Source organism: Mustela lutreola, chromosome 11, assembly GCF_030435805.1.
Source record: "Mustela lutreola isolate mMusLut2 chromosome 11, mMusLut2.pri, whole genome shotgun sequence".
Taxonomy (NCBI): Eukaryota; Metazoa; Chordata; class Mammalia; order Carnivora; family Mustelidae; genus Mustela; species Mustela lutreola.
This window is the reverse complement of record NC_081300.1, coordinates 63,443,907-63,459,067: the sequence shown is the minus strand read 5'-3', so window position 1 is coordinate 63,459,067 and position 15,161 is coordinate 63,443,907. Positions and strand designations below refer to the sequence as shown.

General features: G+C 46.7%; 1 protein-coding gene across 4 annotated transcripts in view; it reads right to left on the bottom strand.

Moving 5' to 3' along the window:
* The window catches only part of MED15 (mediator complex subunit 15), a 67,666-nt gene that overhangs the window by 31,981 nt on the left and 20,524 nt on the right, over positions 1-15,161 (bottom strand). For 3 of the 4 annotated variants that reach the window (XM_059140826.1, XM_059140829.1, XM_059140830.1), the window contains exon 2: positions 11,496-11,583. The exons of the other annotated variant lie outside the window; for it this stretch is intronic. In XM_059140826.1, the coding sequence (XP_058996809.1) occupies positions 11,496-11,583 (88 nt within the window). The remainder of the gene's footprint in view (positions 1-11,495; positions 11,584-15,161) is intronic. 4 annotated transcript variants of the gene reach the window in all.

Genomic DNA, 15,161 nt, shown 5'->3' with positions numbered 1-15,161 from the left:
ACATGAGGGGAGGGGAAGGCAAAGCCGGGATGCTAAGCACATGCAAAGGGGGTAGGTATAGGAAGAGGGACAGTGAGCCTCTGCTGGAGTAAAGGGACACTTAGCAGGTATGTCAACACTCCCAACATCCAACTGCCCACCCCCAATTTCTAATAGGAAAGACAATGGGCTAGGGGTGAAGGAAGCTCCCTGGAGTTGGGGTTCCAGCTTGTGAGTCACCTGCTGAGGCTGGTCCTTAAAGGACAGCGGTGTGATGAGCGAGGAGCAAGAAAGGTGGGAGGCCTGAAGGAAATTGAGGAAATGAGGTGGCCAAGTACGAGGGAGTGACGATTGGGTGACTGGCAGGTCAATTTCTGCTGTCTTGTTAAGGCCATAGGCCATCAGTTACACTGGGTATACCTTAAAATAATTTGTAGAGTTTTCTATACCTCCACAAAAGATAAAATGAGGAAACAGGTTGAAAAGCAACCAGATACTTTCATGCAGACACAAGATACAGTAAAAATGGAGCTTTGGAACATGTCCCCAAGGCCTTTACTAAAGAACCAGGATGGGGTGCTCAGAGCCCCACTCTAGTCCTGAGCCCAGACCTGGAGGGTCAGCATGGTCTGTTCCCAGCTGGGGCCAACCGCTGCCAGATGGGGAGAGTGGAAGCTCTAGGGACCAGAACAAGCCAGCATGATGAGGTCTGGGGGTGGGGGGTGGAGGGAGGGACATGACCAGCGACAGGAGACATGGGCACAGGAAGCAGTTAGTCCCAAGGTCTCCAAGAGGTTTTCTTACAGGTTAGATGAATCTCCAAGATTCCTGCAGAGGCCAGGCCACCCAAGAACCATTGGGAGCTGAGTGCTGCATATCTGCACCAGTGTTCCTCCTCGGAAGGCCCCAGAGTTCGAGACTGCCCCTCTCATGTCCCCCAGAGTGGGCTGCTTGACTTCCCTGGCCTCTAACTGAGAAGTCCTGATTGAGTTGCCCCCACGTGAGAATTCCCAGGGTCTGCTACCCTCTTTTGCTCCAAGGCAACCCACCTCTCTGGGACTGCCCCATCCCTTACCTTCAGTCAGTCTTGACCATCTCCCCCACTCAACATCAAAAATCTGTGTCACAGCTACAACACGAGGATGGGTGTCACCAGATCAAGGTAGTAACAGTCAACACTCTGGCACTTGACACGGTGCTGGGCACAGCTCTAAACCTTTACATGTATCAATGCATTCAATTCTTCCAACCACCTACTGAGGCAGATGCAAATGAGAAGACAGAAACATGTGGGGAAAAGCTTTATAGTTTAAACCCTTGCCTAACCTGTGCAAGACTAGCATGAAGGCCCAACAACAAGAGTGAAGGATGCCTCTCCACATGGATGTGGAGAGAGGAGCAGGAGCAGGGACACACACACAGGATCCATAGAAAATTCTAGGCACCACACACTACACGCTGTACACTACCTTTTGTCTAAGACATGGGGAATCTGAATATATATATGCGCTTGTATCTGCAAAACAAAGTTGGAAGGGAAAATCGGAGATAAACAGTTACCCCCAGAGGTATCAGGGATGGGGCTGAAAATGAGATTTCACACTTTGTTATATGGTTTTCACACTGGAAGCATGTACATTTTTTTAATCAAACAACACAGAACTAAATCAAAAGAAAAAAAATTCCTAAAAATTCAAAATAAACTGAAATGTATGAGCTAACTATCAAGTTGGTATCGGAATCACAGAGGGAAAAGAACCCTTGTCAGTGACCATTTTAAAAAATAGAAAAGCAAACAAAACAAACTGGATGTTCTTAGTGGAAGGGATACACTTTACTGACTAACAGAGCTGCAAAGAAATCCTTCATTCCACATTTTGTTATTATTTGTTACCAGTATTAGTGGTAATATTAGTCCGTTCATTTCAAAAGTATTTTATGTTTTTAAGTTTATCTACTGTTTTTAGTAATCTCTACAACCATTGTGGGGCTCGAACTCACAACCCCGAGATCAAGAGCTGCATGCTCCTCTGACTGAGGTCAGCCAGGCGTTCCCCAAAAGTATTTTAGAGTAGAGCAAGTAATTATGCTAATGATATTAGAAGCAAAGATATTCACATTAAGAGAAAAGATACACATTTAAAACGAAAGTAGAACCCTATAAAGTTAAATTGGAACAGGAAATATCAGTGTGAAATTATGGGGTTTTTGAAGTTGTTGCTTGTTGCCACCAAAACGTATTACTTCTTAGCTCTGTTCACAATTAGGTGCAGAAGCCATTAGCACCAGTGCCCACACCGCATGCTCAAAATACCATTTCACCCTCATAAAGGAACCAGGGCTCCATAGAGAACGGCCCATTCAGGGACCAAGACACAAGTAAGCTGCAAAAGACGAAAGGAGTCATGATAAGGGGCCCTAAGGGGGACAGGGGGTGCTTGGGGGCTGCCCCTGGGTGAGGAAAGGACCATAGAAGCATCGAAATGAACCAATGCAATGGACTGAAACACACATGATGGAAAGCCCCCAGGCTCATAATACTCACAGAACAGAACCCAAGCTCTTCTGATCACCCCTGGGGGTAACCAAGGGTAGCAAGTCCTTGGGCACCAAAGGGACAATGGACAGGGAAAGCATTCCTGGTCATCCAGAAGAGGCTGTTTCAAGCAACCAAGGAGTCTTGGTTGATGAAAGAAAACCCTTCTTTGCAGAAAAATTCCTTCTAATAAAAGTGTAAGGAAACCCAGAAAATTACTCAGAAAAATGACCATTTTGCGACACCCAATTAAATGGTGGTACCATCAGATGACAAGTGTATGGGGGAACTTTTTAGGAGAAGAGTCAGGCTGTCACTCTGAACTCCCGGCAAACTGTGGTGTTGCGGCAAACTATGAACACAGAGCCCCACCTCAGACATATTCTTGTTCATGACACCACGGCAACCCTGGGCTCTTCCCATCTAACACCTAGTTCTCAAGAATTAAGGGGTAGAAAAGAGGAAGTCAGGCAACAGGGGGCACTGTTGGTAGAAACATGCATGCCAAAGACTCTGCTACCTGGGATTCACAGGGAACTGAGGAACCTGGCAGAGAAAGCCCCACATCATCTTTGAGAACACATGTGTATCATCAAAACCAGAACGCTGGTGGAAAGATGTTACAGGTGTTTCTGGGGAGGGCTCAGAGGAAATGAGGAACATGTCATTGGAAACTGAAGCACAGAGAAGCTTCATTATCTAGTGGCAGAAGTTTGGCTGAATTGTATCCTAGTTGTGTGGAAGGCAAAAACTGACCTTGAAAGCAATGAATCTGGAGAGCTGGGGGAGTAGACTTGCACGAAAAATGTTGTAGGTATGGCCTAGCTTCTTGATGCTCAGAGTAAAATGTGAGACCAGACAGAGAGACTGAGAGAAGAACTAGTAAGCAAAAAGGAACCTGGACTTGATGGGTTTGGAAAACTCCTAGGCTATCTTAATTGGGGGGGCAAAAAATCAAGCTAAACTGAGGAGATTCACTGTTATGAAGATGTGCTCCTGGGGCGCCTGGGTGGCTCAGTGGGTTAAGCCGCTGCCTTCGGCTCAGGTCATGATCTCAGGGTCCTGGGATCAAGTCCCGCATCAGGCTCTCTGCTCAGCAGGGAGCCTGCTTCCTCCTCTCTCTCTGCCTGCCTCTCTGCCTATTTGTGATCTCTCTCTGTCAAATAAATAAATAAAATCTTTAAAAAAAAAAAAAAAAAAAGATGTGCTCCTGGAGAAAAGGCCAAGGTGTGGCCGGACATAAATTTTATTAGTGCCAAAAAGAGTAGACACAGAATTCACAAACCCCTCAATTGGGAATCATCTCACAGAAGCCAAAGGCAGGGATGAAATCACACAGAAAAGATCGGTGGAGAAACCCCTTGTCTAATGGCATGGATCCCATCACATGCATGGGAGACCCACAAAGGCTTGTGAGTATTACACCAGCAGAAACACTGACAGATTGGCCTGAAAAGGAGAGAGACTGGTTAAAATCAAAGAAGGGTGTCAGATTCCCAAAATGCTATAGGCAGGAAAAAGGCTGATAAAATGACTCTGCAAACATGCATTACTCCTCAAGAAAAGGAAAGATGACTACAAGGGCAGAGCTTCAGGCCCAGAGGCCAAAGCCATGAGTCCAAACACTAGAGTCTCCAAAGTCTGGTAATTAGTTATAGCAGCTATAGGAAACTAATACACTGTCCCTAAAGATTTGCCTATTCTGGGCATTTTACACAAATGCAATCATGTTGCATAATATGGACCATTATGACTATTTTATTACACTCAGTATGATGTTTTCAAGATTCATCCATGTTATAGCATGTATTAGTATTTTACTCCTTTATATGGCCAAATCATTTTACTCATTATATGGCCATACATTCCATCGTCTGGATATACCTCCTTCTGTTTATCCATTCATCAGCTCATAAACATTTGGGTTATTTCCACTTTTTGACTATTATGAATGATGCTATAAGTATCTGTGGGCCAGTTTATGTGGACGTCTGGTAGCTGTTCAATTTTTTGAGGAATCATCACAGTTTTCCACAGTGTCTATACCATTTTACATTCCTTGCAGCAACATAGGAGGTTCCAAGGTCTTCAGGCATCATGAGTATGAAGTGGTGTCTCACTGTGGTTTTGATTGGCATTTCCCTAATGACTGGTGATGCTGAGCAGCTTTTCATGTACTTCTTGGCCATTTGTATGTCTTCTTTGAAGATATATCTGATAGAGTCCTTCATGCTATTTTTTGAATTACACTTTTTGTTGTTATTGTTGAGTTGGAGAACTTCTTTATATATATGCTGATACCAGTTCCTTAACAGATAAATGATATGCAAATATTTTCTCCCATTCCATGATTTGTCTTTTCACTTTCTTGATGATGTCCTTTGATGCACAATAGTCTTTAATTTTTTTTAAGTTTTTAATTTTTTTTTTTTTTTTAAGATTTTATTTATTTATTTGTCAGAGAGAGAGAGAGTGAGAGCGAGCACAGGCAGACAGAGTGGAAGGCAGAGGCAGAGGGAGAAGCAGGCTCCCTACGGAGCAAGGAGCCCGATGTGGGACTCGATCCCAGGACGCTGGGATCATGACCTGAGCCGAAGGCAGCTGCTTAACCAGCTGAGCCACCCAGGCGTCCCAGTTTTTAATTTTGATGGGTCAAACTAACCTAGGTTTTCTTTTGCTGTTTGTTCTTTTGGTGTCGTATGTCAGAAACTGTTGCCCAATCCAAGGTCACCAAAGATTTATGCCTACAACTTTTTCTAAGAGCTTTATAGTTTTACCTCTTCAGCTTAGGCCTTCCATCCATTCTGAGTTAATTTTTGTATATGGTGTGAAGATGGGATCCAACCTCAGTATTTTATATATGGTAATCCAGTTTTCCCAGCACCATTTGTTGTAAAGATTGTTTTTCCCCACTGAACTCTTTCAGCACCCATGTTAAAAAAATCTATTAACCATAGACACAAAGATTTATTTGTAGATTCTCAATTCTACTCCACTGATTTGTATGTACATCCTTATGCTAGTTTGACATGGTTTTGATTACTGTAGCTTTGCAGGACATTTAAAAATTCACAAGTAGGAGTCTTCAGACTATTTTCTTTTCTAAGATTGTTTTGAGTATTCTGGGTCCCTTGAATTTCCTTAGGATCAGTTTGTTAGTTTCTACAAAGTCTGTTTGAAAGTTTTCCTCACATGTTGAAAAATGTATCAAATCCTAGAGCAGGTACTCCAAAGCCGGTGTTTTTGGCAACCAAAGGCCTTCATTAAGTATTGGATTGGAAGTCATATATTTTAACATTTTATTCTTATATATTCTGAAGTATTTTAGACATACAAAAAATGAGTAATAAAACAAATGCCTGTGGTCTCCTTACCCAGCTTACATTTATAAAAATAAGACAGAGGGGCAACTGTCTGGCTGTCGGTAGAACATGTGACTCCTGATCTCAGGATCATGAGTTCAAGCCACACACTGGGCATGCAGGCTACTTAAAATTGAAAAGAGGAAAAAAAAAAGGAACAACAAAAACCCAAAACAAAAAATAAATAAAAATAAAAATAACAGGGAAAAAAAAGCAAGTAAACAAGCTAGCTAGCTCCCCATGCTACCAGTGACATGCCCTACGTCTGTTTCTTCACCAGTAAACAGGAGAAAATGTCACAAGGGCTAGTCAAAGTGTGTACTTCTCTCAGCCTCAATACATGCTTCAGCAAACACAGCTGGTGAAAACCAAGCAATGAACAGACAGTGAACTGCAGAAAGAGTATGTTTACTAAGGATGATGCAGGAGTCCTGACTGTCACACATTTAGACAGAATGGAGGGAAGGAGCAATGCCTACTGGACCTTCCTCATGAACCAGCTACACCAAGCCAGGCTTTCCTAGCAGATCTTAGCAACTGTTAAGAAAATGGTAGTCCTGAGGCACTGGCTACCTCAGTTGGTGGAGTGACTCTTGACCTCAGGGTCGTAAGCTCAGGCGTACTTTAAAAGAAAAAAGGAAAGAAAATGCCAGTCTTTTCATGTGTTCACATTTTTTAGTGCACACAGTTGTGCTTTTCTCAGCTCTAAGATGCAGGGCTTCTAATGCCTGAATTCTTGGGTGGTCCAATAGCTGCTCTTGATTAAACAGGGATACTAGAAGGTATGTTCAAATTCAGTCAAAGCCAGACTCCAGACTTGTGAGGTCCCTTAAAAAGGATGAAGGAAGGAAAACACCTCCTTTCATCAGATATACATCCTCTTCTTCCCTTGCCGGACGCACGGCTGTGCCTGATCCTATTTCCCACCCTGTGCTTGTCCTTATTTATTCCAGGGGCTGATATTCAGCTCAGGCCCTCCTCTTTGATAGATCCTAAGGTGGCTTCCTACATCCGATGCTCACCTCCCTGGTTCCTATGTTTCACTCTGGTTTCCCAAGTCGCGCGGTTTAGTTCTATACCGGTCCTTTCCACACTGTAAACCAGTAATGGTTTACTCTGGCATAACACTATATTAAATGCAAAAGAGCAGATGAGTGTTTAACTTACAGGCTTAAGGTAAAAACAATCAAGTAATGAGCAAATGTTCAGAAATGCACCCAGCTTTAGTAAGCATCACTACACACTACCATTGTGGGCACCGCTACAGAGCTTCCGGGACCTCTGACTGTGCTCTCATCTAGGGGATGCCACATCTTCCCGAACCTTCAGAGGCTGGTTCAAGTTTTTGTGGAGCTGTCACTCTCACAACAACCCACCATTCCCAGGCACAATTATTTTTGCTTCCATCAGCCTCCCTTAGGCAGGGAGTAGTCCCATCTGTAGGAATTAAAGGTGTTAAGGAATTAAAGTGGCTGTTTGGGTATCTTTTGCTTTGAGAGATGAGAGGGAGTAAAAGAAGTGGTTGAGTGTGGTGACACCAGACCATCTGGGTTCCATTCCCGGCTCTAGCTCCACCCAGATCTGTGACCTCCTGGTTAAGTTAACTAGTCTCTGTACGCCAGAGCCTCCTTCTCTGAAATTGGGGACAGTGGTACCATATTTGCTTCAGAGCTGATGTGGGATCACATGAGCTCACACATGAAGCATACCGAACAGGGCCTTGGGGTATATACTAGGCAGCCTGAGGTATCCATTAGCACCCCAGTTTCCTTCAGGGTGGACACCTCTGGACCTGCCAGCTTGCCAGGATTCCCCAGGAAGGTAAGCCCCTTCCCTGCGGCCTCTTACACTTCCCAGCCCCTCCCAGAATCCAGAAACAGAGAAATTACTCTTCCCTGTCCTCCCTGCTCAACGGCCCCACCTCTTCAATTCTTTCACAGTTGTTCTGATGAGTCTCAGATGGGAAGGGCAGGCCAACAAGAGTGCCTGGGCTGCCGTCCGACCAGTCCTCACAGAAGGGCCTCACTGCACTGACTGGCACCCAGCTCTATGAGGAGCCTAAGCAGTGGTAAAAAGCTAGGCAGCAGACAATCAGACAGTGCTAGTGCCCAAGCAGTAGGTCTGTCTCTGTTTAAAAAAAAAAAAAAAGACAGGAAATTTCCAACACCTGTTAAAAATACTTCTCTTCCAAATAGTTGGGGCCTCTCTTTGGAGTTAGGGATTTAGAACCAGCTTGATCAAAGGAAATGGGACTGCCATCATTAAGGTTCAGAGTGTGGGCTACAGCAAGGCAAAGGCTGAGATGGTTAGGGAGCTGTTGTGCTGCTCGATGTTCTCTTTGGGATGGAAGGCACCCCAGATGATAGGACAGGGTCTATGATAGCCAATCTTCAAGAGGGCCACCAATAATCACTGGCCTCTCTGTATAAACCCCCCACAGCTCACATCAAAAGAAAGAGGTGAAGGGCACCTGGCTTAGTTGGGGGCATGTGTGACTCTTGATCTCAGGGCAGTACGGCAGGATCTCTACATCCAGTCCCGCACTGGATGTAGAGATTGCTTAAAAATAAAATCTTTTTTTTTTTTTTTTTAAGATTTTATTTATTTATTTGACAGAAAGAGAGATCACAAATAGGCAGAGAGACAGACAGAGAGAGAGATGAGGAGAAGCAGGCTCCCTGCTGAGCAGAGAGCCCTATGCGGGACTCAATCCCAGGCCCCTGGGATCATGACCTGAGCCGAAGGCAGAGGCTTAACCCACTGAGCCACCCAGGCGCCCCCTTAAAAATAAAATCTTAAAAAAAAAAAAAAAAAAAGATGGCAATTCCCACTGCCCTTAGGACCTGCTGTATCAGAGTTATGGTCTAGGACTTCTGAGGACTGGTAGCTTTCTGCTCCCTCCTCTTCAGAAGCCAGCTGCCAGATAGTAATAAGGAAGTGCACACTTTACTGCTGGAGACACCACATGGAGGCCACCGCTGGGAAAACTGATGTGCAGATACAGGAGGGAAGCCTTTACGGACCTTCCAGGTCAGCCAGGCCGCCTGCTGAATATAGCTGCATGGGAGCTCGCACCGAGACGAGCAGAAGGGTCAGCCAGGTGACTCCCATTGCCCCAGCTGCTGACCCACAGAATCAGGAGAAATAATTTATTGCTTCATGTCATTAAGTTTTAGGGTAGTTCCTTGTCAAACAATAGATAACATGCAGAACCAACAAGTTTTGCATTTCAAAAGTTGAAATAAGCCCTCATCAAAGTCCTTTTAATTCTAAGCAAATACAAACAAAACCAGTCATAGCATCCCATCCCCCCCCCCCAGATATTTGCAAATTCATTACCTAATAGGAGACTTATATCCAAAACGCGTTAAAAACCCTTCTGGTCAATTAAAAAAAAAAAAAAAAAAAAGGCTCAATTTTAAAATGGGCAAAGGATCTGAATAAACATTTCTCCAAAGAAAATATATAAGTGACCAGCAAGTACATGGAGACACTCAATATCATTAGTCGCCAGGGAAATGCAAAGCAAAACCATAATTTTTGTGAAATACTACTTCACACTCACTTTGATGGCTAAAATAAAAAAGACAAACAATAACAAATATTGGTAAGGACATGGAGAAACTGGAATCTCATATCCTGTTTGCGGGAACGTAAAATGATACAGCTGCTTTCAAAACAGTATGGCAGTGTTCTGTTACCATAGGATTCAACAACTCCACTCCTAGGTATCTACCCAAGAGAAATGAAAATGTTAGGGCCAAAGGAAAGCTTCTACACATGTTGTTGGTTTTGTTTTGCTTTTAAAAAAAAAAAAAAAATTTTACGTAATCTCTATGCCCAGCGTGGCGCTCAAACTTACAACCCTGAGATCAAGAGTCACATGCTGCTATGATTGAGCCAGCCAGGTGCCCCTTGCACACAAATGTTCACAGCAGCATTGTTTTTATTTATTTATTTACTTACTTATTTGAGAGAGAGAGTGTGTGTGTGTATGAGCAGGGGGAGGGGCAGAGGGAGAAGGAGAACCAGACTCCTTGCTGAGCAGGGAGCCCAACATGGGACTAGATCCCATCCAAGGACCCTGGGATCATGACCTGAGCTGAAGGCAAACATTTAACCCAGAGCCACCCAGGCACCCTCACAGCAGCATTACTGATAACAGCCAAAAAGCGGAAGCAACCCAAATGACCATCAACTGATGAACAGATAAGTAAGACAGTCTATCCGTACAACAGAATATTATTCAACAATAAAATGGAATAAACTATATGCAACAAAACGGTCCATGGATGAAACTTGAAAATACTATCCCAAGTGAAAGAAGCCAGTCACAACATTTTCTGTATGGCTGCATTTATATGAAAAGTTCAGAAAAGGCAAATCCATAGCAACAGAAATCAGGAAGTGGTGGCCTACGGACGGGAAAATGGGGAGTGGGCGGTTTGTGCAGTATATGAAATAGGTCTCAATAAAGTTATTAAAACAAAGGAAGATGTTTATCATATATACCCAGAGTGCAGACCCCCCACGCCTCAGTGCTCAGAGCTCTTTCTTATACTTCCATGTGGTCACAAACACACACTTGTGTGCTCTAACCTCTAAGACCAGATCATGCAGGCGGTTTCTCTTCTGGAAACTGCTTTCTCCAGCAATTTGGTGACTCTGTTATTTCCATTTTGAAAAATGTCCACCTCCTCTAAACACTCAGACCATGCCCTAATTTCCTGTATTGACCTCTATGTCTTGACAGTTGGTTTATCCAAACCAGTATCCCCTCAAGGGCCATAAATAGGATCTGCTTTGAATTCCTGACACGCAAGGATGTCCTAGAACTCCCAACACCACACTCAGGCACATAGTGCTTAGGGCAGACCCAGTGCAGCCAGAGCCTGCACTGTCAGGATGTGTGAGGGAGGCAGGACGGGTGCCGTGAAGAGGAAAAGTCCCGGGCATCAGCCACACACCCCCTTGCACAGGCTGGGTTACTCTACACAAGCCGCTGGCTTCCTTGTGCCCATTCTGCTCCACTTCTACTAAAACAGCTCTGCCCTGGGGAGAACACTCCAATGAAAGGAGGTGCTCATGTGAAGCCCATGGCACCCGGCCCAGGATGAGAGCTCACAAGGCGGAAATCCTTCCCCATTACTCCACCTGTGACACTCCTAGACTCAAGGCCTCAACACCCACAAGCATCGCCTTTAGCACTTAACAAAACACGACAGGAACACCTTTGGGCGCACGTGTCAGGGCCCTGTGGGCCTTTAGTGAGGATCCCGCGGGGAGCACTCTTATTCAGAGGAGCAGCTGGGACCTCCATGAGCATCCTACAAGATTCCTGGGAGCTGACCATGAATGGAGGGTGTTGGCAACAGTGTTGTGGTCAAGGCTGGGCCTGCATCCTGCATGTCCCCCAGAGTACCCTCCCTATAACTACACCATGGACCCATGGGAAAACCCACAGCATGCTGCAATAAAGCCCACAGTGCCAAGGTCAGTCAGTGAGTGGCCATCCCTCCCTCACTCTGTAGGGAGAGAGCTTCCAGAGCCTGCCTTGCACCCTCCCCTTCCTGAGCCCCTGAGCTTTCTACCCGGGGCTCCACCCACCAGGGCCTTACCCGGGTCTTGGCCTTCAGGAACACATGGCTCTCCATATCCTTGCTGGATTTACTGTGGGCCACACCAGCTTTTCTCATGGCATCCTCACTGTAATACAGAATAAAAAGAGATGTTCACACATACCTGTTAGTCTGCTCCTATAGGGTTCCTGGCCAACAGGCCCTGCTCAGCAGCTGCCCCTGGGGGGAAGAGACGCTGTCCCCCAGCATAGCAGCCTTGCTAAGGTCCAGGAGAGGCATATAATGGAGCATTTATTGCTCAGCAGAGCAATAAAAGGTGGGCTGAGCAAGGTAAGGGGGAAGAGCTATGAGAAGGAAGAAACAAGAAAGGCAGACACCACAAAGCAAAGCAGTTACCCCGGCAGGAAGGATGAGAGGAGCTAGGCCCTAGGAGTTGCTCATAACCAGAACAAAATCAGGTGTACACAGATAGCTGAGCAGCCAGCACCTTCTATTTCCTACCCTCTGAGTGGCTTGGGTGTCCCCACTACCACCCAAGGCTGGCATTAAGAACAGTGGGACACCAGCTCCAGTCTCCTCCTCTGTAAAAGTAGGGGCCATGCAATGTCAACTCATAGTCCCCTCCCAAGCCAAAGGTCCTTTTTTTTCCTTTTTTTTCCCCCAAAGATTTTACTTATTTATTTGTCACGAGGTGGGGGAGAGAGAATGTGCACACAAGCAGGGGGAGTGGAAGGCAGAGGGAGAAGCAGGCTCCCTGCTAAGCAGGGAGACCCATTTCAGGACTGGATCCCAGGATCATGTCCTGAGCCAAACACAGATGCTTAACCAACTGAGTCCCCCAGGCGCCCCATAGTAAAGGTCCGTATGTGGGACGTGCAGGTTCTCCAAGTGGGACCAAGGAGATAAACCTCACAAATGTGGAAAGGACTTAAAAACACATCGCCAACAGGCACGTGGGTGACTCAGTCAGTTACAGCCTGACCCTTGATTTTGGCTTGGGTCATGGCCTCAGGGTTTTGAGGTCCGGCTCCACCCTCTGTGCAGAGTATGCTTGAGATGCTCTCCCTCTCCCTCCGCTCCTCCCCCACTCATGTTCTAAATAAATAAATAAATAAATAAATAAATAAATAAATAAAATCTTAAAAACCAAAAAAACACACATTTGCCAAAACCTGTCCAATCAGAGACAGAAGGCTATCACGCTGTCTGCAGCTGATGCTCTGCTAGGATGCAGCCACGCACAGCAGCTGAGCTTGAGCTCCCTGGGAATGGCAGCACACACCCTGCCGAACACACACAAAGATAAGAACATGTGTGCATCTGTTAGAAAGGAAGGGGCATGTCAGGCTTGGGTCTCAGGGCCTGGCCCATCTGCAGCCTCCCTTCTTTGTAGAGCTGGGCATGCTGACGAACGAATGAACCAACGAGCATGTCAGGGCTCTGTTGCCTCACCCCAAGAGGATCAGACAAGCCCAGTCCAGCTGGCGCTAGACAGCCTTCGGACTATTCTAACAAACCAACAAGCAAACCAACCAACCCACCAAACCCAGGATACTCATCAGTGTGCACATGGGGATGCTTGCATGGTTGTTTGTGATCCTTAAAGAAAGGATCACTTGGGCAAATCTGTATTAATATGTAAAGAAACATAAAAAGACCCTGCCCCACCACACTGCTGGATAACTCATTAAACACATGAGTGCATAGTCTCTACCCCGTCTGCTTCCTCAAGCTGCAAAGGCAAAGCAGCAGCAAGTTCCTGTTGGCGAGGCAGCCAAGATGCAGCAGACACACGCACGAGGGGCAATGTGATCAGGGCCACAAGAGCAGAGCAAAAGGAACAATGCAGGAGGACAATGTGGAATCCAACCCGTGGGGATGCGAGGCAGCCAGGCTCAGAGGACCTAGCCAGCGTTAAGGCAAGCGTCCACATACAGAGATCGAGAGTCATCACTTGGTCAGGCTCTAAGTCACGGAGCATCTCCGACAAGAGAAGTGATAGAGCAAACCCGCTTTCAGAAGGGCGCCTCACCTGTGTCTCCCAGGGCCATACCTGTTCCCTTCCCCACCTTCCCAGAGCAGTGGGAGGCAAACCCTGCCCCAGAGGCTTGCCAGGGCTGAGGGCCACAGAGCTACAGACCAATGGAGGAGAAAGCAGCAGACACAGCCAAGAGGGCACCTGCTAGCCCGTAGGACATGCTGAAGGCTGGCTGAGGACAAGTGGAGAGGCCATGGGTAGAAGGTGGAGCCAGGACCCAGGTGTGAACACAAAAAGGGAGAGAACGGGGCTGAGGGCTCTGAGACAGTACTCAGTTATGCAGACGGGCTCTGTGCCCAAGACGAGCAATCCCCCATGGCTTAGGCAGGCTCCCGGCTGGGCACTTTTATGGAGTCCTTAGACTCACAAGCCCCACACAAACTCTGTGAACCCTGACTGCAGTAAAGACACCTGGCACAGTCCCCAGAGACAAGACACAAACACCAGCTTAAGAGCTTTGAGGCCCTAAGGCACAGATGCCAGGGGGTGTGCTGGAGAAGGAGCCCTCTCCCATCCAGGTCCACAGAGAGCAGGGGCACTGGTTATTACATGACTGAAAGAGCCTGAGGAACATTGTCAGGACAGGAGGCCAGAAGAGGGCCGATCCTGACGAGGCAGAATACACACTTGAGCAAGTGGAAACAGACCTGGGTTAAATGTCTTCGAAGGGGCTACACAGCTATGGGGCCAAGGAGGAAGGCTGCTCCTAGGCCAGGCACCAGGACTTTGCGAGACAGCACTGTGCTCATTTCCCACACGTGTCCCTTCTACTGCTGCACACAATACCTGACCAAAGAGGCCCTGCATGTTTGTTTGCTGAAGAATGAACAGGCACTCTGAGTACTGTTTTTAGTTCTGCAAACCATATTTTACAGAATGTTTTTGCTCCTGTTTCTAGTCTACAGGTAATGCTCCACGAAACAGAAGATGAGGCAAAAATGAAACCAGACAGCTCTGCTCCCTGTGACCATTCCCACATCTTCCCCCAAGGAGGCCCTGTCCTTTTCCTTTTCAGCTAACTCAGCATCTTGTCAGAGGCTCCCATCCATTATGTGGTTCTAAATGCACACAGAAGAGCTTCCTGCATCAGTGCTTAGGGGTGGTGTCCCTCCCTCCTTCCACACCAAGGACCAACATGCCTACTGCATGAGCCTGTCGTGGGTCCCAGCCCCACATTTAGGGCAGGCCCCAGACGGATGCAGGACCAGCCGCTCTCCCCCTGCTCTGTCCCCAGGATGCCTACAGGAAGAGCTGGATCTTGATGGCCATTCCTCAGCCTCAAAAAACAAACCCCTTCCAGCAACCGACACTAAACAAATGCAAACTAGCACACGAAAAGACAGCCCTAAAGACAGAGTGGTGGTCACAGCCTCAGAGAAACAGCTTAGAAGAACCAGCAAGTCCTAGTGAGCTCTGCCCACACAAGCAAGCCTGAGATCAGTGCCAGGAATACAAGGGCCTGCCAAGTCAGGGGAGATCAGGGAGCAAAACCAGGGTCAGCTCACAAGGGTGGACCCTAACTGGGACTATCCTGACACATCCTACCAATACCAAGTCCATTGTCCCCAAACCTGAGGCTGCCAGGAAGGCGCCAGCACCATAACAGAGGGCCTGTCTGCTGGCCTCTGCCTGGACGTGCCCGACCCTCTGCTAAGATGGATGAAGGA